This window comes from Eimeria necatrix, genomic scaffold (assembly GCF_000499385.1).
Source record: "Eimeria necatrix Houghton genomic scaffold, Enh_scaff39, whole genome shotgun sequence".
Taxonomy (NCBI): Eukaryota; Apicomplexa; class Conoidasida; order Eucoccidiorida; family Eimeriidae; genus Eimeria; species Eimeria necatrix.
In genome coordinates, this window is record NW_013654292.1 from 371 (window position 1) to 23,698 (window position 23,328).

General features: G+C 51.2%; 4 protein-coding genes across 4 annotated transcripts; 3 read left to right on the forward strand and 1 right to left on the reverse strand.

Moving 5' to 3' along the window:
* Positions 1-780: 780 nt before the first annotated feature.
* On the reverse strand, positions 781-1,406 carry ENH_00050310 (signal peptidase, putative; the record flags this gene model as incomplete). The annotated part of the gene is made up of 2 exons (XM_013581253.1): positions 781-1,148; positions 1,289-1,406. The coding sequence occupies 2 exons, from the start codon at positions 1,404-1,406 to the stop codon at positions 781-783; spliced, it is 486 nt and encodes a 161-aa protein (XP_013436707.1).
* Positions 1,407-4,943: 3,537 nt separating this feature from the next.
* ENH_00050320 (hypothetical protein, conserved) lies at positions 4,944-11,841 on the forward strand (the record flags this gene model as incomplete). Its single annotated transcript, XM_013581254.1, has 13 exons — positions 4,944-5,046; positions 5,252-6,039; positions 6,192-6,605; positions 6,693-6,923; positions 7,160-7,372; positions 7,493-7,618; positions 7,937-8,126; positions 8,235-8,914; positions 9,172-9,396; positions 9,676-10,013; positions 10,189-11,101; positions 11,395-11,619; positions 11,767-11,841. The coding sequence occupies 13 exons, from the start codon at positions 4,944-4,946 to the stop codon at positions 11,839-11,841; spliced, it is 4,521 nt and encodes a 1,506-aa protein (XP_013436708.1).
* Positions 11,842-14,560: 2,719 nt separating this feature from the next.
* On the forward strand, positions 14,561-16,476 carry ENH_00050330 (nuclear movement domain-containing protein, putative; the record flags this gene model as incomplete). The annotated part of the gene is made up of 4 exons (XM_013581255.1): positions 14,561-15,075; positions 15,260-15,396; positions 15,675-15,835; positions 16,273-16,476. The coding sequence occupies 4 exons, from the start codon at positions 14,561-14,563 to the stop codon at positions 16,474-16,476; spliced, it is 1,017 nt and encodes a 338-aa protein (XP_013436709.1).
* Positions 16,477-17,843: 1,367 nt separating this feature from the next.
* On the forward strand, positions 17,844-22,352 carry ENH_00050340 (hypothetical protein, conserved; the record flags this gene model as incomplete). The annotated part of the gene is made up of 12 exons (XM_013581256.1): positions 17,844-18,206; positions 18,341-18,670; positions 18,844-18,985; positions 19,302-19,527; positions 19,776-19,836; positions 20,107-20,187; positions 20,367-20,428; positions 20,603-20,750; positions 21,181-21,325; positions 21,685-21,827; positions 22,022-22,074; positions 22,229-22,352. 12 exons carry the CDS (start codon positions 17,844-17,846, stop codon positions 22,350-22,352), a joined length of 1,878 nt encoding a protein of 625 aa, XP_013436710.1.
* Positions 22,353-23,328: the final 976 nt, after the last annotated feature.

Sequence of the window (23,328 nt, forward strand, 5' to 3'; positions counted from 1 at the left end):
AAGTTGGATTCGGCAGCAGCAAAGTTGGACTCAGCAGCAGCAAAGTTGAAGATTCAGCAGCAGCAAAGTTTGGATTCGGCAGCAGCAAAGTTGGACTCAGCAGCAGCAAAGTTGAAGATTCAGCAGCAGCAAAGTTGGACTCAGCAGCAGCAAAGTTGAACATTCAGCAGCAGCAAAGTTTGGATTCGGCAGCAGCAAAGTTGGACTCAGCAGCAGCAAAGTTGAAGATTCAGCAGCAGCAAAGTTGGACTCAGCAGCAGCAAAGTTGAAGATTCAGCAGCAGCAAAGTTGGATTCGGCAGCAGCAAAGTTGAACAGTCAGCAGCAGCAAAGTTGGACTCAGCAGCAGCAAAGTTGGATTCAGCAGCAGCAAAGTTGGATTCAGCAGCAGCAAAGTTGAAGATTCAGCAGCAGCAAAGTTGAACATTCAGCAGCAGCAAAGTTGGACTCAGCAGCAGCAAAGTTGAAGATTCAGCAGCAGCAAAGTTGAAGATTCAGCAGCAGCAAAGTTGGATTCGGCAGCAGCAAAGTTGGACTCAGCAGCAGCAAAGTTGAACAGTCAGCAGCAGCAAAGTTGGATTCGGCAGCAGCAAAGTTGAAGATTCAGCAGCAGCAAAGTTGGATTCAGCAGCACCAAAGTTGAACATTCAGCAGCAGCAAAGCTGAACATTCAGCAGCAGCAAAGTTGGATTCAGCAGCAGCAAAGTTGGATTCAGCAGCAGCAAAGTTGAACAGTCAGCAGCAGCAAAGTTGAAGACTCAGCAGCAGCAAAGTTGAACATTCAGCAGCAGCAAAGTTGAACATTCAGCAGCAGCAAAGTTGGATTCAGCAGAAGCAAAGTTGAACATTCAGGAGCAGCAAAGTTGCAAACCGAGCCACAGCAAAGCTGCAAAGTGAAAGTGAAACTCCACGAAGAATGCCGTGGCAAGCCCCAGCCCAGCAACGCAGCTGCAGCAGCAGCTGCAGCACTTTGGGGGCTTCGACTTGCCTTGAAAACCACAATGTCCCCCACGTTGGTGGTCGGCCCCTTGTCGTGCAAAAAGAGAATATCGCCCCGGCTGAAGGCGGGAAGCATTGAGCCGCTCAGCACTACCACTACGGGGGAGGGGCTCCCGGCGGCGATCACTAAGACTTTCCAAAGCATGAGTGCTGCAGCAGTGGCAGCAGAGGCAGGCAGCAGCAAGTTTGCGGAGAATTAGCGGGCTGGTGGGCCTTGCTGCGCTTTTTCTGCCCCCTTTTTGCATTTAAAACTCTAAGTTTGAACAATTCGATGCGTGGAAAACAATCACCTGCGAGAATTACGCAGCACAGGCTGAGCACCGTCAGCAGGACCTCCCGCGGGCGACGGCACAAGTGCCGGATCTCGTCCCAGAGGGAAATCCCGAACTTCTTGAGTTCTGTGAACATTTTAGAATGAGTTAAAGAAGGCGAAAACCCCCGAAAGGCGGCTACAAGCCGAACTCTGCGAAGTTCCGTATCTTTCCTGCTCCTGCTTGCCCCCTGTAGGAGGAGCCAGGTGAGCCCTGAGAAGACTCAGCAACACCCCACCCAGATCTGCTGCGATTCTTAAAACCACAACATAAGAGTTATCAGCTGGACAGGGCCCAGTTTCCGGACGGAAACGTTGCGTTCAGACTTTCATTCCGAGACTGGAAGACTCGGCGGCGTCAAGCGCGGCACTCCGCGTAACGTCTGCCTCCTCTTGGCGACTAAGTGAGATTTAACAGAGCCACTTAGTCCGAAATCGTGACGCAACAACGGCAGACCCATGCAGCAGAACATGCGGTCTGCAGCCGACGCTGTCCGGCGCATGCAGGCGGCTGCAGGTACCCCGGAACTGCTCGTGGGTTTTTTATTCCCCCAACTAGCGCAATATTCTCGCTAAAACACCATTAGAAAATAAATAAAATGTACTGCTTACGTAGGCGAACGTTCCAGTCCACCCGGAAGAAATTCCAAAGCTCAGGCACAGAGGGGGCTGCCAGATGTGGTGTATGATTCAGTTCCAATGCAACAAGTGAAAATGATGTCTAAATGTGAGTCATATCGTCCTCCAATAATGATAAATTAATTATTCTACTTCTACATTAGTGTAATGGGGGCTGGAACAAGCAAGGAAAGTGCGAGGCACCCATGTTGGATACTGAGTGGAGTTTAAGATGGGGGCGCTCTTTACTTTTCGCATCAAAAGCACCGCCTATACAAAAAGAGCTATATATAACCAACAAGCATCTAAAAGTTTCTGCTTCTGAGATTTTAGTCGGAGTGCACCTGTATCTGCATTCCGCGGCTCCAACAAGTGTCGCTTCTAAACGCGGATGTGACTATGTTTAGAAAACCAATGCCGGTATTCTTTCTGGCCCACACTGCAGCTTGTGATGACGTTTACCCGGCAAGCTTGCAATGGAATGAAGCTCTGACAGTTTTGGGAATTGCTTGCTGAGCCGTTCTGCAATTATTCGCCCCCGTAGTTTCGACCTGATAGTTAGCTCATTCTGTAGTGTAACAGCGGCCTCACAATGCGAGAGGAAGACTCGGGTAACTAGCGCGGAAAGCCAGCAGCAACTGAACAAAATCCAACTGAATAGCATTTGATTCGTGGCACGAAAATGAGTAAGGCAGTGGCGATAGTTGACTCAATATAAAGTGCGCGCGTGGAAGAGTTTTCCAGACGGGGGGGAACGCTTGCATGCAAAACTTGGTAACAGTAAATTAAGAATTAAACGGGTTACATTAAATTAAGAATTAAACGCACTAAACGCGCGCACCAATTCACTTACTTTGAACGCATGCCCGACACAAACACACCCAACGGCGGCTCTCAGGAGTGCAATCATTAGCCACTTTCCCACGTAGCTGAGCTAGGGTGCTGAGACCCTTTGCTTACAATTTCCAACTGTCATAGCTGCGGAGGGGCCCTTAATAGAGATAGAGCCCTTCCAATACTCTCACGGATAGCTGAGTTTTGGCCACGGCGAATGCTGTATTGGCTTCTGAGCGCTACACGCAGCTCTCGCCGACAGCCAGCTATCAAGCTTAGCGTACTGTTAAGGAGAAGATTCATTTGCAGGTATTTGAAAATGCGAAAGGCCTCTAGGATTAAAGATGAAATGCCCAAAGAACAGCCGTCAGCCACCAGAAGGCTTGACACGCTCAAAATAAGACACACCCGACGAGTCTTCTTGCGTTTCAAAACGACATACTTTTCCGTCTATTCACTTTCACAGTACTGAGAAGTGAGAAGGGCCGCGCTATTGTACATTCAGAGGCACGCTCATACAGTCCACGCGTGTTCACAGCTGCAGCGTCGAACAGCCAGTGCCATACTTTGGCAGTTCCTGCCTTTTGAGTCCCTCGTTTCAGAACTATTCTTCACGAAACGATGTCTCTGAGATAAAAGTGACACTTTTTCAATGCACTTATTGAAAATAACTCGGATGACCCCTCACTAGCCCGTTCTCACAAGCATTCTGCAAAGACAATAGCGCCTTGCACATTAGGCCATTGCAGGCTTGACTGCAGTATTCCACAGGCCTAAATGTCAATACTGCAGTACTGTAATTACAGTGAAAGCACAATCAATTGGCGGTTACTTCAGGCACAGCCAAAGGCTTGCTGAGCGCGCCGAATTTGAGCCTGCAAGGCTCTTCGTCTTGTAAACCTTAATCTTAATACAAGAAACTTATGCTTTACAGTAAACAGACGAAATTCAATGTGCAAAGCTGGTCAATGCTTGCAAAAGTTACATAGAAAGGACAGAGAGGATTAAACTGCATCACGACGGGCATGAACGTTTCACCAAAGCCTTTCCCTCTTCTGCCAGCCTTCATTTCTGCTTGAAATGCAGCACAAATCGAATCTACGCTATCACTCAAGATATAGGAGTTTTCGAGAGGGCGAGAAGTCTGTGAAGACACCGGGGCGTGCAAGAGCAGTCACAGGCACTGTCAGGCGAGATGCAGCAGCAAACACCTCCTGTCTCCACCAATATTCAGCTCGCCATTCTCCTTGCAACACTACCATGAAAAGAATTAAAAAATATTAAATGAGCATGCACAAACTGCCAAAAGCTAGAGTTTCCTCTGGGGCTGCTACTGCTGGCAGCGCCTGTGTCCCACGTCACTGCATGCATCAGGTCCCCACACCTCTAAGAAACTGCAGAAGCTGCATGTCTAAATAAAGGGATAACTTCAGGAAATTTATGCAAGGTGAAGAGCAGCAGCAGGGCAACGGTGGCCTCACGGCAAGACTGGAAGGCGCTGCACCGACAGCAGAATCGGCAGCAGCAGCAGATCACGATCAGCATGCCTATGTGAAAGGGCCCCTCCTACTGGCTATCGTTGCAACGTACTTTTCGGTTACAACCGCAGCATTTAGGCAGCAGCAGCAGCAGCAAAAATCAGGGCTACTACGTGTTCCACGCCTTGCCTGCGTGGGCGAAACTGCAGTGCCCTTTCTTTCTTGAATGGAGTAGCAGCCCCCAGAAGGAGCACCGTCACTGACCGGCCCGGTAGTGCCTCAGTTTGGCAGCTGGAGCCCTTGAGTCAGTAGAAGGCCTTCATCCGTCGCTCTGTTGGACTTGTCCACTTCGCGTGCAGATGTTTCCGTATTAGCAGCACTGGCATGCCCGGCCCGCATCCTGGCGTCCTGCTTGTCGCGAGGGAGCAGCGGCAGTAGAAGAGCAGCAGCAAGGCAGCAGCAAGACGTTTAAGTGGCTCAGGCTTGCAGCGGCGGCAGTTGGGTTGCTGGGGCTTCGGCTGTTGCTGTTGCCCAGGTGTACAGACACTCCGATGCGGTGCAGGTGCTAGGAAGCGAACCGCTGCAGTTGGTCTCGAGGGATTGCGCGCCACGTCCTGATGAAGGTCACCAACTACAGCAAGCGAACTGGAGAGCAGCAGCAGCAGCAACAGCAGCAGCAGCAAAATAAATCCACAACCCACCAAAATGCAGGTAGAGGACTTTGACAGGGCTGTCAGCGCCCTCTTCTCCCAGGGCAGTGCAGCTGTCAACCCCGCGACTCGGTGCGAGGCCGAGCAGTACTTGCGCGGTAATTCTTTTTGAATTCTTTAGACTCTGCTGCCTTTGCTTTGCTGCCTCTTTGCTTCTTTGCCTGCTTTCTCCCCTTCCCCCTGCAGCTGCAGCAAATGGGTCTTTTTGCTTTGGGTAGAACTGACTAGCAGCGCGACATCTTGATCTGCAGCTCCTGCCCGTGGGCTTGTGGGGGCTGGGAAGTGTTGCTGTTGCTGCTGCAGGAGCAGCAGGACTGTATGCAGCAACAGCAGCAGCAGCAACACCTGTTGCCATAATTGCCTCATATGTGTGCTGCATGGCAAGCTGTTTTCTGCCCGGGGTGCTTTGTGCTGCAGCGGTGTGCGACAGCAGCAGCGGCACCACGCTGCTGCTGTCCGCGTTGCAGTCCCGCTGTTCTTTTGAGGCGAAGTTCTTCGCCCTGCAGCAGCTTCTGCAGCTGCTGCCACAGCAGCAGCATCAGAGACAACAGATGGCTGAAGTGCTGCTCAATGTGATGCGACTGAGAGTATGCAGCGCATCTGCCTGGGCCTGCAGCAGCAGCAGCAGCAGCAGCGGCCCAGAGACCGACAGCACCGCCGCACAACTTGCTGCTGCTGCCTCCGACCCAGCTTCCAGCCCCGATGCTGCTGCAGTGCACAACAAGCTGGCCCTCCTAGTAGCTCGGTTACTGGCTGCTCAGGTCAACGACATGGCTGAAGCAGCAGCAGCAGCAGAACCGGCACCAGCAGCAGCGGGTGCTGCTGCTGCTGCTGCTGCTAGAACGAAGGCTGCGTTTCTCCCGCTGCGGCAGCTGCTGCACCAAGAACTGACTGCCCTTTGTTTGCACTTGCGCAAATTAGAAGACCCATCAGTGGCAGCAGTAGCTGGCCAGTGCTGCGCATGCAGAAACCCGGCTTGTGCTGCACCGGCGGGCCAAAACCTTGCGGCTACACTGGAGTCGCTGCGGGTGGCGCTGCGGGTGCTGCTAGTGGTCCACCAGGAGTATCTTGAAGACCTGCCAGCCTCTCCTGTAGGCTGCAGGCTAGTTTTGGGGAGTTTAGTGGGCTCTGGGATTTGCTGCTGCTGTTTGCTTTTGGTGCTGCTGTGGCTGCTAGCCTGCAGTGGCGCCGCCGTGTCGGCAGAAGTCCTTTGTGCGCTGCTCGCCTGTGTTGTCTGCTGCAGCTTTCTGCAGCACTTAAGAGCTCGTTTCCTTACGATGAGGAAAACCCCACAAATGCGGCTGCTGTGCTCTGCCCTCCACCGTTCTCGCCTTTGCTGCTGCAGCTGCTGCAGCTGCTGCAACTCACATATAAGGAAAGCCCCGCACTAGCCAGTTTGCTGCAGCTGTGCTGCTCAGTGGCGGAGAGGTACGTTGGGTGGATTGACTTGCTGCTGCCACCTCCAACAGAATCAGCAGCGGAGGCGCAACGCCAGAACAGCGACAGCAGAAGCAGCAGCAGAAGCCCAACTTTGCTGCAGTTGTTGGGGGCAGCATGGCTGTCATCGGGTTTTCCGGATGCCGCTTCTGCAATCGTGGTGTTCATACACCGGAAAATGGAGCCTGTTGCGAGGATTGATCTTTTGTGCCGCATGGAGGTGAGCAGAGCAGCAGCAATCTCTCCTCTTCAAGAGCCAGGCGTTTAGACTTATCGTTTGCTACAATTTCTTGTGACCCCTGTTCAGTTAGCGGAGTGGCTTCTGCATCGCATCCCTCTCGCGGAAATTGCGGCATCCCCGACAATGATTCTTTCTTTCGGCTCCGTAGTAAATGCAACAGTTGCAGCGCTGACGGAGTCGACAGCAGCCCTGGCAGAGAGGCTAGAGGCAGCAGGTGAAGGCGGCTTTTTGGGCTCTTCAACAGGCAGCAGCAGCCCGCAGGTTGCGTGCCGGGACCCGAGGCAGCTGCTGCAGCAGGTCAGTGCCTCAAAAGTGTTTATATCTTTGTAGAGCATTGAAGACTGAGCTTTGGGACGTGTCCTGTTTATCTCCCAGCTGCTCGGTAGCCAAGTCTTAAGTAACGACAGGCAATGTGCTGCTAGCTATAGTCAGGCTGTAGCGTCACTGAGGCCTGCGGGCCCTGTAGGCCCTGTTTTTTACTTTGACTTTGTTACTTTATCTTCCACCTCATATCTTGTGCTCGCTCTGCACAGGGGGTGACTGCCTTGTGGGCAGTTCTGCCTCTATCCGTCCAGCTGCTGGGGTCTGGTGGCCTTGAGGTCTCCAGCACTGTTGTTGCGTCTCTTTCCTTGCTGTTTTCTAAAGCAGCAATATTGCAGCGACAGAGCACTCTGCTGCTGCAGCCGTCGCCGGCATCCCGCCTTGAAAATCTCTTGTTGGAGTTGCTGCAAGTACTTGTCAAGAGGGTCAGCTTGTTGTCCGCTTTGCGTCGATTTCTTCTGCAGCTTGTGGTGCCGCTGTCCTGCTTTATGCTGTGACTAGGCAATACATTATGGAGCGTTTATGTGCATTGGGTGTGGCTGCAGCTTGCGGAGGTCGACTTGCTGATGGGAGCAGTGCAGCAGCAGCAACAGATGCAGGAGCAGCAGCAGCAGGTCATCTACAGCAGTTTGGATGACGATGAGGTTGAGCAGCTGTATGCCTACAAGGAGGTAAATGGGGCTTTTGAAACTTTGTGGGCATCTGCTGCGAGTGATTTCACAGTATAGGGCGAGACTGGGTAATGTGCCGCTAGTCAAAGATATGGGCTTTCCAGTCATCGAACCCAATTGCTCTGCGTTTGTAGTTTGTCTCAAGGTCCTTAGTAAACAGTCCAGTGATATTTCCGCTCTTGGGACTCACTGCTCAGGCATGCAGTGTCATCTGCAGCAAATGCATGCGAATTTTCGCCTGAGGCAGCTTCCGCGCGAAAAGGCCTCGAGGCTGCGACTCTGGAGCCTTTGATTTAATTTGGAAATTTTGCGACGCAGGCGCTCACTGCTTTGTATAGGAAGGCCTGCTCGGCAAATCCGTGCCGCGTGCTGCAGTGGATTGAGGAGGGACTGCAGCAGCAGCTCCAGCAGCTCCAGCAGCAGCAAACGCCCCAACAGCGCCGAGAACAACAGCAGCAACTCTCGTCACTGCTTCACATGATTCTCGTTATGACGGACGACATTGGCGGTGCGATATTATGCAATTACACCTCATTGCTGTTTGTGCTGTGCGCGCGAAGGCTCGTTGACCCCAGTATTGCCTTTGTTTCTGTGGTGTGAGGCTCTTTGTGTTCAGATCTACAGGAAAAGCTGAAGGATACATCTAGTCAGCTGCATGCCTGCCTACTGAAGCTGCTTCAGCTGCTGCAGAACATGCATGCGTCTCCTGCATTTTCTTCGGCTGCATCAGCGGAGAATTTCATGAGGGTTCTTGTGCGCATTGCTCCACTCTTTGGAAAGCATCAGCAACACATCCCTGAAGCTCTTTCTCTCTTGGCGGGACCCCACGGAGTTTGCAGCAGCAACAATAACATTGCGCCTAAAGCTTGCCTGGCGTTGTTGCGTTTTGTGAAGAATTGCCTCCCCTATTCTGCTGCATACACGAGACTGCTGCTGCAGCATTTGCTTCAACAGCAATGCCTTGATGTCCCTCGCAGCAGCAACCATAGCAGCACCAGCCCGGCTGCGCAACAGCGCTTGCGTCCAGCAACTCCACCCAGCTGCAACAACAGCAGCAGGCAAGAGCCGCTGGCTGTGGCAGCTGCAGCAGATGTTTACGTAGTTCCCAGGGCTTTTCAGGTAGAGCAACAATTGCTGTTGTATGAAGCGGCAGGCGTCCTTTTGGGTAGCAAACAACAGCCGCAAGCAGCTGCTAGTCGCCAGGTGCAGGGCCCTGCATTGACGAATTCGGAAGAGCGCGTATTGCTGCTGCATGCGTTGCTTTCCAAGGCAACGGCAGCCTTCACAACGGACATGGTGAGCGCTGGCGTAGTTTGCATAATTCCCTATGGAGTTGCACGGGCAGCAGCGGATGAATATTCTGCAGCTTCGTAGAGGAGCTTGCGTACTTGCTGTTGATTGGCTCAACGCAACTCAGTCGCCTGCGCAGAAGCTAATGGCTGGGGACTTGGAGTTTGATTCATTCTAAATACGGCAGCCACGGCGTCTGCTGTGTCACCAAAGCAGGTATTTTTGCTTGAGAGCATTATGGCATGCGTTGTTTGGCATCTCAGGCGGCCTATAGTGCAGAAGCCTCGCCGTCGGCCGCAGCTGCGGTTGCTGTTTACTGGGCTCGTTGCGCCAACGCGTTGGCGTCATTGTCAAAGGGGTTCCAGCCCTTCAAGATGTCGGCCGCGGCTGGAGGAGCCAGTCCTGAGGGAGCGGCCGAAGGTTCAGTCGTGGTGGAGCTCAAGAAATCTTGGGTGCAGGCGCTGGAGCTTTTCACCAATGCCCTACTTGTGAGAAGCTGAGATATGCGGCTAAAGCGGTTTAGGATTTACAGTTGAAGGCTTCGGATTTTTGGTGGTGTCATGTGAATTCTACAAAGAACTGCAGCTACATCTACGAACTCGCCGTTATTTTTACATCGTCGCTACTGTTGCGGGCTTTTGTGACTACGTCGGGGCTGTTTGACTGCGATTTCAACTTAACATTTGTACTGGTTCTAAGCAGACTTTGACCCAGAAGTGGAGAATTGCGCAAAGAATAGAAATCGTATACTTTGGTTGTTCCTGCAGGTTGCAGGGGTTGAGGGCAGCCCCTTGGAGATAGAAGGTGCGAGCTTGTTGGTGCTGCCGCCCTTCTTGCCTGCATGTATCTTCTTATTGCGCCGTCTGATGTCGTTACTGGGCCCTCTTGCTGCCTCTCCCATTAGTGCAGTGGTGCCTTTGCTGTATGATGCCATCTTGGTGGAGGCAGATAGCCCTGCAGCAGCGGCAGCAGCAGCCAACAGCCTGCAGCAGCAGCAACACTCCCCGGAGGTGGCGGCCGAGCATCTGAGTGGATTTTGCATGCAAGTTCTGGTATCTCTGAAAGGCCCCGAAGTGGTCGCGCTGCTCCTGCAGCACTTGCCCTTGTGAGCTGCGAATGCTCGTGTAGGAGTTAGATCGGCAGTTAGTCCTTTTCGAGTCTGACGGACGAGAAGGCATGCTCTACAAGTTCTTTTTAAGTCACGCTCCTTTTTTAGATAGAATGGACAAGCGACTGCTGAGCGGCATGTGTGACAGATGGGTGTGTGCTTGTTCGTGCAGGATTTTGGAGAGACACTTGGGCTTATACTTGAAGGCAGTTGCTGCGGCTGCTCAGGAACCTAATTCTGCCGAGCTCCAGCGGGAATGCCGAGGGGTGCAGGAGCAACTGGCGCTGCTTCTTGCCACAGCGGCAAGAGAAGCACCGGTGGCGCTGCTGAGTTTTGCTGCTGCATCGGTGCTGCCTTCCAGCAGCAGGGGCAAGGACAACAGCGGCGTCCCCATCAGCTTGAGCACGATCGAGCAGTGCGTATCAACGGCTATCGGCCACCGTGTTAGCGCTAACGGCAACAGGGAAACAGGCGCAAAACACGCACTGTTGCAGTTGCTGCATCAGCAGCAGCAACAGCTCCACGTGCTGTTGTTCGCATCTTTGCATCGTTCACGAGGGGCTTCTGCGGTTACTTCAAAAGCTCCTCAAGGGACTCCTGCATCAGATGAAATATGTAGCACCGCATGGAGATGCATTTTGCTGTTCCTGTTGGTGTGCTGCTGCTCTGGGAACTGCCCGGGAATTTCAGCAGCAGCGGTGCAGGCTTGGGGACAACTCGTTGCAGCACTTATTTGCAGGCCGGAAAACTTAGTGGATGCTCAGCACGAGCAACTGCTTCAGAAACTGGCCGGACTTCCCCTGGAACTGCGGCAAGTACAGGAAGCAATGCGGGACTTTACTTGTCAGAATATTGCCCTTGATGCTCAGCTGCGCCAACGCCGCACGCAGGCAGTTTCGGCGGAGGCCCCGCAGCAGTTGGAGGAGGTGCAGCTTCTGCGACAACAGCAGCACCAGCGCGTTCAAGGCATCGACCTTCAGCGTGCTGGGCAGCAGCTTGCTCTTATTCTTCCCTTGTGTTCCCTCTTTTCCGTTGTTGCGGACCTCTTTGCGTCGCTAAAGACAGATGACCCTCAATACATCAAGGTGCGCGCTCCCACCTGCTGATCATTGTGGTCCCCCCTCCTTCAGTTAACTCAGTTCTTTTCATTCAGCTCCTAGTGTACAATTATAGCAGCTTTTCGCATTACAGAGGTGCGTAGGCAGTGCGTCTGCTGGTTTCGTCTTTGATTACTCCAAACTGGCGTGCATTGTCTGCTAATTTCAACGACCGTTCGCGGAGTGCACAGCGCAGTAACCCACTAGCGTCGTAGTTGCTCAGAGCCCCTTTTAAGTAAAAATTCGTGCGAAACTGTCATGTACTGCGGGTGAATTAACAGCTTGCAGCAGATATTGGAGGCCTATGGCGTGTTCTCGCCTACGGAATTCCTCCAGGAACTCCACAGCGCACGGCTACAGCAGTGGCAGCAGCAGCAGCAGCTGAGGCAGGAGCCCAGCTTAGGCCAATATTTTTCCCACTACGCAACGGCATTCAGCAGTCACTGAAGGACGCCCTAGTTGCACGTGTCGGAAATCCTGCTTGCGCTGCCGCTGCGCTTGTAGACGTATGCCTTTGTCAATTTAGCTCTTGTAGTTGAGCGTTTTTGTCAATCTGTTCTTCTTCATCGGCGTGGAAATAGCTATGGCAGTACCCCCTTCAGCTCAACTACTAGTGAATGTTGCACATATTGTGCGTGGTTTGTGTGATGCAGGCACTGGGACAAACGGAAGGGCAGCAAGTTAGAGAAGTAATTCGAGCTTGGCAACGGCAGTTCCTGTCTAAGTAGGCATACCGGCAGAGAATAAAGTGTGGCTGCAGCAGGGCGAGTGTTTGCTGAGTGTGCACGCTTTCACTGCATGCTTAGCCACAAGTACGTTGTACCCTAGTCCCCCAGCGCAGGACCCATGTAGGGGTGAATACCCCCGGTTCACTGCAGATATGTTATGGGCCTAGTCCCCGACGTGTGACAGTAACAGGTAACATTTGCCAACGCTCTTTTTGGCTGTAATGTAACTTCTCCATTGGATTCGTGTTCTTGCAATTATCGGAACCAAGGCAGTCTTTGGCTCTGCTGCTTGCAATTCTTCGGAGACTCACTTGATTGCTGGGGGAAACTGAAGTGCTGAAGAAGTCACATGCGCACGAGGACTGCATGCTGCGAGTACAGGCAATGCAGCAGTATTATGCTGCCATTTTTCACTTGGTAATGCACAATAAAAGTAAAAAGATCCGTGTAGGCCAGCAAGAGACAACGAATGTATTTTTTTTGCCACAGTATTCTTGGGCCACCGATACTACCGTTCTCCGTTTCACCGGCATCTGCTGTGCATTTGAAGGCCTTAAGCTGAATTTAGAGGCACTTCTCATAAGTACTATTCAGAGGAGGCTTGTGAAGTAATAGGCCATGTGGCAGCATTTCCTGAGAGCATTGCCACGGATGCCGCCCACCATACACGCTCGCCTATCCCAACGCGGAAGCCCAAATGTTGTCTGATAATTCTGGAAACTGTTTATCCTTTCCAAAACTATGCGTATTGTCTTCTCTGCGGAAGTTCTTCCCCCATTTGGCATGTCTGTCGTTAGCAACTACACTAGCAGGGCGTGTGATTAGTAGGCGAAGGGCAGCGATAAAGTGCATCTGGGCGGTGCAGCAGCGTCCCCACAGCGTCACTGAATTTTGCCAATGCAGCTGATTTCTAGACAATTAGTAGCTCCTTGAAAGCTCGCACGCACTCAGCTGCCTGTGAAGCACAGACGAAGGTTCTCCACCGCGCTCAACCGCTAATCATGCATACCAGCTAGACGGCGGCGTCCTACAAATGTACGAGGGACGCAGCTTCCTCACGGGAAGCCAGTGCGGAGTGACACTACAGCGTCTTCAATAAAGTGTGAAGTGTAGAACAGGAACTGCGCTGTGTTCAAGAGACCTGCTTGCACGGCGTGGCGATTTTCTGTGGTTGTTCCATGAGTCCAAAGTGAGCAAAGCTGCCTCCAGCGTTGTGAACCGCAGCTCACAGTCACCCACTTCTCCTTTTTTCTCTTCCAGTGCACAGAAAAGCGGAATCACTTTGGCGACGGCTTGTAAAATGCGCCACAAACAGCCTTCAGCATCAATTGCCCGAAGCGCAACCAGCACTGCGCATGCCTTCAAGTAAAGACTGGCTATCGGTACGGGACTCAGGTCACCGTTCGGTGTGCGCGACAGCCTACTCGCTATCAATGTTTTACGTGGCCTAGCACATCTTATTCGCGAGTGTTTCTGTTTACTCAAGACACTTCGTGGAGAAACTGTTCCTAGGCTGTGCCGAGACAAAGCCGCCTTGACGGAACATACCACGCCAAATAAGCCCAGAAATCATACAGGACTGCTGCAGGTGGCGGCAAGTGAACAGCTCTAGCGACCCACACTTGTCCAGCATGACAGAGACCTTTTAGAGTGCATCATCGACTAGAGAAGAACCTGCCCCAACTTTTCCCAAGTTCTTCCCGTGTGTTTTACACTGAGATTTTCGAAGAGGGCAGTAGAGCCTTAACGCAAAGCGTAGCATGAAATTCTCATTACACTGTCTCGCTGGGTTGCATCAGCCTTACACTGTCTAATCGCTAGTGGAATACCGTCCACCCTGGCGGCGCTTGGCCAGGGAGAGGAGCGGCTGCCGTCACCCCTTGATGAAAACGGCTCTGAAGCCCGCCCTGTGGTCCAGCCAGTGGTATTCTGAACAACGTGGAGCACTTATGTGCAGTGTGACACCAAAATATTGGTTTGTTTTACTAGTCTAAACTGTTCGGCTGCAGTGCAACTATATTCAAGCTATGCCGTAGAACACCCGGGCATGCAGGCGCTAGATGCGACAGCACCGTTCACAGCGAGACAATACTTGAGGACTAGCATTGCAAAAAGCAGCCTGCAGCACATCAGCCGCTTCTATGCATTGGGTCTTGGCCTGAGGCAGGACTGCAATTGGCCGCTTTCTGACAGAAGCAAACTAAGTGCTGCTGGTGAGATGCCGCACCTCACGGCCACTATCGTATGCTAAAGCCAGCCCCTGTCGCTTGAAGGGCAGTGAATACTTCCAACCGAGATGTATTCCGAGCACATGGAAGTCATTAACACGTGCATTTACAGAGTGCACGAAAGATCGAACACAGGGCATGCCTCGTGCCATACCACAGTTGTTAACATCAAGCCATCAAACAACCACCAAAAGAAACCTGTAGTCAAAGAATTCAATGCACATCCTTTCAAGCGTGAAAAAAACAACCATCGATGGCTTGCTGGCTTTTGCTGGTGTGTGAGAAGGATATGTTTCCCAGACCCAAATCAGCCCCAACGGGCCCTGGCTGCTGTACACCAAAGTTGTGTAGATTCCGGTGCGTCCATCTTTGATTTTGTTTCCCTTCCAATTTTCGGCTGTCTGTATCGGTCAGTAGATTCCATACTGAATATTGTTAAACTGGTGTTGACGCCAGGCACTATATGTCTGGTATCAGCAGCCGCAAACACAATGGGGACGCAGGGCGAGACATCGATGGATACCCGTTTTGACGGTCTGTTTGCGACCGTTGCTGAGCAGGCTGGTGGAATTGAGCCTCTTTTTGACTACTTCTTTGGGTTCTTGTGCCGTAAAACCGATTTTTTCACAGTAGGTCGCGCTGCGTGCAAGGAGATGCTCGACAAATCCTTTCAGAAATGGACAGAAAAAGCCACGGAAAAGGCAGAAAGGGAACGTCTGGAACGCGAGAAGAAGCAGCTGCACCAGAGACGACAGGAGGAGCAACAGAAGCAGGAGCAGCAGCGGAAGCAGCCGGTGGATCTGGAAAACCGCCCGAAAATTGAAGAGTTAACGGAAGATGAGGAAGCTCTCTACTCTCAGCCAGCAGACAAAGGTGCAGAGAAGTCGACTCAGCGAAATTCTTCACCGGCTAAGACTGACCAGAATGCACAACAAGAAGAGCCCGCGGGCTCTGACGACGAGCAGAGCACGCGCCGCCCAGAGGGTAACGGAGGCACGACGGACAAGTGGGCTGAAGTAAATACACATGGAAAAGTGTCAGCTGGCAGGCCTTTTGCTTATCTAGAGGAGGCACGAAAAGTAGGGGAGGTAGCCCCAATATTATAGAAGTTACTCTAGGCACGTAAGTGTACACGTAGCTGTGCTGTGCGTGCTTTGTGTGGCGCTATCTGCGGATTGTCTTCGCCGCAGGTATCGCTGGACGCAAACTCTTGAATCTGTGGACGTGTACGTCCCTATTGGAACTGGTGTAAGGGCTGCGCAATGCAGCGTGAAGATCACAGGCAGTCGACTCACAGTGGGACTGAAGGGTCAGCCTCCCATCCTAGGTAAGGGGAAAGAAAGACAGCGTGTCACCGCCCGCTCTGTTCATGCTGCAGTATTTTCTTTCAGGAGCGCATCAGTTTTTGCTCCAAATTTCGTTCGGGCGGGCAGGGCAGACAAACAGCCCCTGTTTTCATTTGTACTGCACCGTGACTGCATTTACTTAGTGAAAGGTAGCGAATGCTGTTTCATAGGTTGCTGGCTGAGAGTTGGTGATAATGTTTCTTGTTTCATCCACTTTTAACTTTGTGAGAGTGTGTTTCTCTACGTCTGCTAATGCCAGACGGGGAGTTTTCACAGAAAGTGCATGCCGACGACTGCATGTGGACGTTGGAGGATCAGAACACGGTGCATCTTAGTCTTGAGAAAGTCGACAGAATGCGCTGGTGGAGCTGTGTCTTGAAGGGGGACCCAGAGATCGACACAAAGACAATTGTCCCTGAGGTAGGCCGTGCTTTTCTACGTGACTGATAGCCTGCTTGTGTGTGACAGTGTACGGATATCCACACGCAGCAGCACCAGGTTCCATTTGTTTTCTGCTGTTTACAAACGTTCGCACCTGCATTATGTGCAAAATGTGCATACACAACATTTAACTTCCGTCGAGGTCACTTCACGGGTTTGTTTTGGCAACCTCACCCATACAGGTGCAAGGCGATATGTCGTAGTATGCTTCTACTGGTAGACCCGTCGGATAGTCACGGAGAAGGCACAATGCCACGTGCACGCATTTACAAAGGCAACTATTCTCCATATGCGTATATATTGGTGCAGTGGCAGCTTGTGTAGTGAAGCGACAAAGAACGAATTGGTGGGAATTCCTCTACGTGGCGATGCATGTAAGGGCGTTTGTGTGGCCATGTGTTGAAAATCACTTGCAGAACTCCAAGCTCTCCGATTTAGACCCAGAGACGCGGGCGACTGTAGAGAAGATGATGTACGATCAGCAACAAAAGCAGCGGGGTTTGCCGACAAGCGACCAGCAGCGTCAGGCAGAGATGCTGGAGAAGTTCAAACAGTCGCACCCGGAACTGGACTTTTCAAATGCAAAAATCAACTGGGGAAACTCCGGTTGGGGTGGCTGAAGCCGGAGGGGCGCCCGCTGGCTTCAGGGCAATATGCATGGCACAAGCGATGTACGCCACATTGCTTGGCTGTGCGAGCGTAAATATGGCAATATACGCTTCCATATGAAGGCATACACATGCTTCTAGAATGGCAACTCAGAAGGGTCCTATTAGCGCAACGCAGCTTCCAGGCGGGTCGCAGTGGACCTCAAGGGACTTTAGGGAAAACACGATGGAATGCAACAAGGGATAGCTGTTGCAAAGCTTGAGCGGTTGGGTCGATCTGGCTGAATTGTTTTCTTGGGGTTGGAAACGGAAATCATAGCTTTGAAATACCAAGGTTTGGGACACAGGCAATGCTGGGCATGTGCACCAAACTAAACAGTTTTTAGACACTGAAAGGCTCCATGAGAGTTCTTATTTACGTAACAGACCGCGGAATAGAGTAGTGAGAGATGAGGAGTGGGAAAAGCATAAGCGTTTCAAGCTCACCAAGGCCAGTCTACGAGTTGATAAGGTGGCCGTTTAAGGTAGTCTGATGGCCCGTAGGGCCCAGTACGTGCATGCAACAGGCCTACAGCTTCTGCTGCCGCTTTTAGCTGGTTAGAAGGCGCGGTAGCTCTGGAGGCCCACGCTCCAGTTTTTTCTTTGTAGTGTACTCAGCTGTACATAGCCGAGGGACGGTGCTTCTTCTTTAAGAGTTGCGTCCAGCCACTGCCGAGTACCGGTGGACCAGTGGGTGCATATATGCTGGTCCTCAGCAGTGGCATTGGCGTTCGAAGCAGTTACAAAGTGCATGGGGTGAACAGATAGCGGGGAGCTGGAGAAGCCGACTTAGGGGCGCTCGTCAGTGCCCGGTCGATGACCAGAATTCATTGGTTTATTACAACTGTTGCATGAGCTGTTTGGCTGAAAGTCGGCTGCACGTTGTGCATTAAACTGCTCCGCCTGCGGCTGTATTGCGTAGATTAGTCCTTTTAAATACTTTGAAGATGGATATTTCAGTGTTGCATTTTGCTTTAAGGCTGGTGATGTTCGGGACATCCCATTGGTATGGCGCCATAGCCGTCCAGTGGTTTGAGCAGGGGCCTCAGTGCTGAGCCATCGGGCCGGCCGCTCAGAGCTGAAGCGAATTATTGTGAGGAAGTGCATGCATTGGAAAGGATACCTGAAGGTAGCAAAATATAATGAACTTTTCATTTACCTTCCCCTCTGTTGGCACGAACCAACGCGTCGCGCATCATTGGAAGTTCGTCGGAGGACCACGGTGTCTCCAGACGTCTTCCTGAGCTTAGCGCGTCTTCTCGATTCGACTCTCTGTACAAAGTTCCTTCTAATTAAACTTCATCCTTCTCATTTTTTGTTTCATCGATGGAGTCGTCAGGATGACAAGAGCTGGCGACGGCACCAACGTGTTGGGGGCCATGGCACGGGCAAAGCGGGAAGATGAAGCTGATGGGTTTTGGCTTGACAACCAGGCCTTCATTGTATTTGGAAGGCAAGTAGATACACCTCCAGTTCGAGCTGGAACGGCCATGTTGCTGTTGGACCCACGCCAGTCCCGTGCAGTTGAGCGCGATTCCCGTTCTTTGAATGGCCGCGAGCAACAATGGCTGAAGCGCTACTGCGAAATCAGGGGCAACCTTCTGCTCTATACTTCCCACGCTGAGGCAGCGTTTGAGGGGGCATATATGCTTGAAGACTTCTCTTTCAAGACCTTCCCTCCTAAACGAGCCGTTGCTATGGGGGTGGGTGCGCGAACCTTCAATTGAATGCCATACGCAGCTTCATTTCTCCAGTTCACATGTTCAAGCACAATCTTGAATACCGCCCTTTATATATATGGTTTAAAGCTTGGGTCTATCTCCTTTGTGACGCCCAGGTTATCCCAACACTGCCGGCGACGGACTCCGAAGGCGATAGCCCAATGGAGGGCGTCGTTATCGTGGGGACCTCTCGTCATGACGGAGTATATGGCAAGTTCGTCAAGCCGCTGGTGATGTTGGTTGACACGCCTAGAGCTGCTGCAGGGTGGAAGGAGAAACTGGACTGCTGCAGTGCCGCAGCAATGCAACTGCAAATAAGAGAGCTACAGGCCCTCTTACAACGAGAAAGGGCTGCTGCGATCCGAGAAAGAGAAGCTACAGCATTGATCTCAAAGCAGCATGAACTGGCTTTGATGGAAACCGAAGGGTCCAAGAGGACTCTCCTAGTGAGGTCGAAAATACCACCCGCAACATTGGGAATGCTTTCTCCTCTCCCCATGTAAACATGCGCCTATGATTAAGCCAAAGGAAGTTAAGAAGTATAACTTCTTACGCTTAGCGCTTCAGCTACAACGACTACAACTGCAAGCATTGCTGGTGCGCTCTTGATGCGCCTCAGTTGGAAATTGAACGGCTTCAGCAGAGGAACCAAAGACTGCAGGCGTCTGGGGAAGTCACTGAAAAGGCGGCCGCCGAATATGTTGACCAAAAGCACCACGAGGTGTCATTCCTTCAGAATGAACTTGCAACTCAACTCGCAGGTAATATGTGTGTTCAAATGCTCCCTTTCTTCAAAATATCCCTTTTGGCATTCGTCACGTTCACTGCAGTGCACGATTAAAGCGACGCAAAAGCCATTCCGCGTATACATCAAGAGTGCACTTGGCGCACATGCTTCACACGCTTGCGTAAAAGTGTGTGCGCAGCGTCACACATACTTAAGTGCTTGTGGACGCGTAACGCAGCTCACGGATATACCAATATGTGCGCGAAGGAGTGAGAATATATGCAACGTATGAGACCACAGAACTTTGCAGCTTATGTGTTGAAGGATTCGTTTATTGTGTGTGCCCGCAGGAAGCAAGCGTCTGGAGGAGGAAATCGTGCGGCTACGAGAAGTGCTGAGTTCTTCTCAGCAAAAGGCTCAAAGCCTTGCGGCAGAAAATAGTCAGCTAAACTGCAAAGTGGCGGACTTTTTGAAAGACCTTGAAGATGCCAGAGACAACCCCTCTCGTTTCGCTCTGCTGATGTCTCGTCTTCGAGCAGCAAACCAAAAGACGACAATCGAGAACAAACGTCTTCGGTAAGACAGCCCATACTGGGTGTGACCACTTGCCGCTAGCTGCCAAGTAGAGCTGGCGTAGGGGGGAGTAGGCTGTGACTCCTGCCCACTGCACACTGCTGTGCAGTCTACTTACAGTCCACAGAAGTCACTACAGTTTGATTGCACGTACGCTGTCTATTCATGCTGGCTGAAAAGACAATGCCGCGGCTGCTGCATGTACAAAGACAACTGCATACAAATGGTTCTCTAGGGACTCTTTTTTTCAGGGAGGAGAACGCCTCTTTGACGCAAAACTTCCACCAACTTGAAGAAAAGTTCAAAGAAAAGGTGGGATATTTTTCACTGTGCAGATATCTGTGCATCGCCAAAGTCATCGAGCTTTGCCAATGTGCTGAACCCAAACGAACGGCGAACGTGGTTGTGATGAATTACTTAAGAACGACAGTTTCTACCGCTCATCTTGACGATTCTAAGGCACGGTTTAAAGGCTGCGCCAATTTCCAAGTTTCAATTTTACTAAGGCTGGTTGCACAGTGCTATTTACTTGCAAAACATTTCATGCTCTTTGTGGAACTATCGTTGACTTCTTTGGTCCAGGTTGTTCTTATTCGTCAAATAGCCGAAAGAGGAGACATTTTCGATCTATTGCGGAAGTGGCTGACTTGCAGCGAGCGCAAGGTCAGCTCCACTGGCGTATGCATTTCTGCCGATCCTCTCGGTTAGCCACTGCATGTTGATTTACGGGAAGTCATGTCCCCTGTAACTCTTCATGAAAATGCAGACTGGCCGCTGCGGATGGTGCTAAATGGTCTCCCATTGAAAGAAGCAATTTTTCCTACGCTTTCTCATTTCCTCAGATCCGGTTTTATGAACAAGGATACAAATGGACTGCGCAGCAGGAAGAGGATGAGCTCAACAAGTCAGCAATTGCATTTACAGTATCTGACGCTGTTTAGATATTCTCTTTTGTGGCTTGACTCGATGACCTGGACAAAGCAGGGAATCGCCTGAAGCTAGAGGACACTGCATCAGCGGTGAAAATTATGTCAGTATTGTGAATGTCGAGTGTCCGGGTGATACGATTTTCCTTCAGAATCGAAGAGCTACAACGTGCCATCCGGGTGGCCGAGGCTGCAGCTCGATCGAGCTACATATCCCACCGCGCATTCCTTCTAGGCGAGCAGCTGAAAGCGTGCACCACAAATTCGTCTTACGGGGACATCTACTTCTTCCTGAAGGTGGTAAGCGTTGACAGTAGGGAACCGCATGTGGCGTCATTCTATAGACTCTCCTACTGTCTTTTATAAGCTCGATGTTAAAGGAATAAGTGTTGTCACGCTTTCGAAGGAGCATCACTGACTTCTTTTCTGCTATCTGAGGCTTTGCCGACGATAATGCTGGTGACTGCTCAAGGCTATTCTTTCACAAGAGCATTGCAAAAGCATCGTGCCAACCTTGTACACAAAACATTCTGAGAATTATGGGAAAAAGACAGGCTTCATGCGGCTGGGAATTTGAATGTTTCGATTTTTTTGTCGTCTGAGGAATGTAGTTGCAAAGTTGTGTACTCCAAAAGCAAAATTTGCATCATCATTCACGCTTTTTGTGTGGTTTGCCCCAAATACATCATGATGCGCTGTTTAGGCGGAGCGTATGCCTGTATGTGTGTAGACTCTAGAACGATTTGGATGGCTGTTTGGTGATGTTGAGCCTTACCAGCCGACAGACGAGGACAATCGAGAAGTTCCCTTCTGGAGAGATGCAGGAGACCGTTTTGCACCCATTCCTCTGCGAGAGCAAATCTACCCGTTTGGAGGTCAGTCTAAAAATATTAGAGACTTCGATATATGCCACTTTGCTAGGGCAGCACGAAGTAGGTGAAATTATGGCGTGCCGTGCGAAAATAAATGCATATGTGCGCACTTTGCCTAGCCGGAAGCAGTTGAAGTAATCAGCACAAAGAAGCTCGCATATTTACTGCCCTAAAAGCAAAACAGCCATGTGCAAGAGCAAAGAGAAAGCCTCTCACAAATGCCGCGATGTGCAGCTCGGCTAGTCGATCTCGCCAGTTCTTCAAACAGGGGTATACATGGCCTTCATTTTCATGAACAGGTCATTAAGAGACCAACAGATGTAAGGAGCTAAGCAGTGACTTCCTTTATTGTGCGGCAACAGGTCTAGAAGGCGGCCCTCAGCTGAGTCTGGTGCCTGACGTGTGCGTGCTACGCTCTGTGGAAAAATTGGTGCCCGCTGGGGAGTACATGAAGCTGAAGAACACGCATGCCTTGCTTGAACTAGACTTTTCCGAACTAAAGGAAGTACATCAGCAGGCAAGCCGCGTTCATTGAAGCTGAGCGCTCCCGCCAATGGTTCGGTAGCTGCTGTACAAGACACGAACAACCACGTATTTTTAGCGTCATAAGAGTCTACATCTGAAGGGGAGTGACATGTGTTCACGAGGCCACCAAGGAAGAACATGTTCAGCTGTTGAGTCTGCTCGAATGCGCTGCAGACTGTCGACAAACTCGTGGAGTGTAGAACACGCATGAGAGATTTGAAAACTCAGTAAGTCACGTTACTGCAATTTGCCTATGGCACTTCGTTGTTTCTCCCTAGGTCTGTTTGACCTCACTTTCAGCCCTCTATCCGTACAAACCTATGCCGACGGTAGCCTACGCATTACGTCTGCTTGTGCTGTTCCTGTCATGCACCGGTGCAGGTGTGCCCTCAACCAGGCATCCTCCGAATGGAAGTTCTTCACTGCGCATCAGGCTGCCTTAGTCGACGAAACAGCGGTAGAGGAGGAGGGAGACGCAAAAATAAATGGAAGACCTATCGCTTAGCTTGGGTCCCTCCATACGCAAAAGTACACAATAAAAACTGCTGCTGCAAAAGAAAGGCTGGTGATTCGCCTGCACGTGAGTATGACTTCCGCAGTTGCAGCGCCAGTTTGCAGAACGCCGCTTCTTTGGCAGTGTTCCGTAATATCGGAAGGTGCTTGAGAATTGTGCAGCAACGTTACATCGTTCCCGTAGTTACTTATTCTTTTTTTCATCCCTATGATTTTCTCCGAATTCCGGGCATTTAGTGCACCGCTCGTCAAACTACAGTGCTCCTTATAAACAATTTTGTTTAACCAGTGTGGCGTTGAGAATCCACTAGATTTAGGGGTAATTTGGGCCGATCGATTCGTGAGTTGGCGGTGCCCCTCGTTGCCGATCGCACCGATTCAGCTCATTGACACTCGCTGCCACCCACAGGTGGAGATAGTAGCCATCCTTTTACAGCGAATTGTCATGTAGAAGTTCACGTGCTATGCTGTAAACGGCCCGCGTGCCACCGTAAGACAACTCCAAAATAAGCTCTACAGGGAGCAAGCAGTAAGTCTCCGTCAACGCCATAGGACACGTACTTTCCACAGATTTCCCAAAAGAGTTCTCTCCATTGAGCCCAATAAAAGTAGCAATGAAGTGCGGAGCTTTGTGCAGACGCTGTGGGTTGCCCCACCATTCCGATGGAGGGTGGCTTCACATGTACTCTGGAGCCCGGCGAAAGCCCAACAGCATTGAATTCGGTCTCTAAAGAATTTACAGGGAAAAGCATGGCCGTTGGTGTAGCCGGCTTTTAGTTCTCTACGACTTAAATCTTCTGGACTGCACGCGTGAAAAGTTCAGCTAGGAACAGTACACTGCAAAGGGTGGAAGGGATGCTAGACAATAGCGCGAAGGGAGTAAACGGAGCCGTGGATTTCATTACACACAAAACTTCTTCCACATCCTTCATTTCTCGTCCCATGATTAGAACTGTGTACAGAGATTT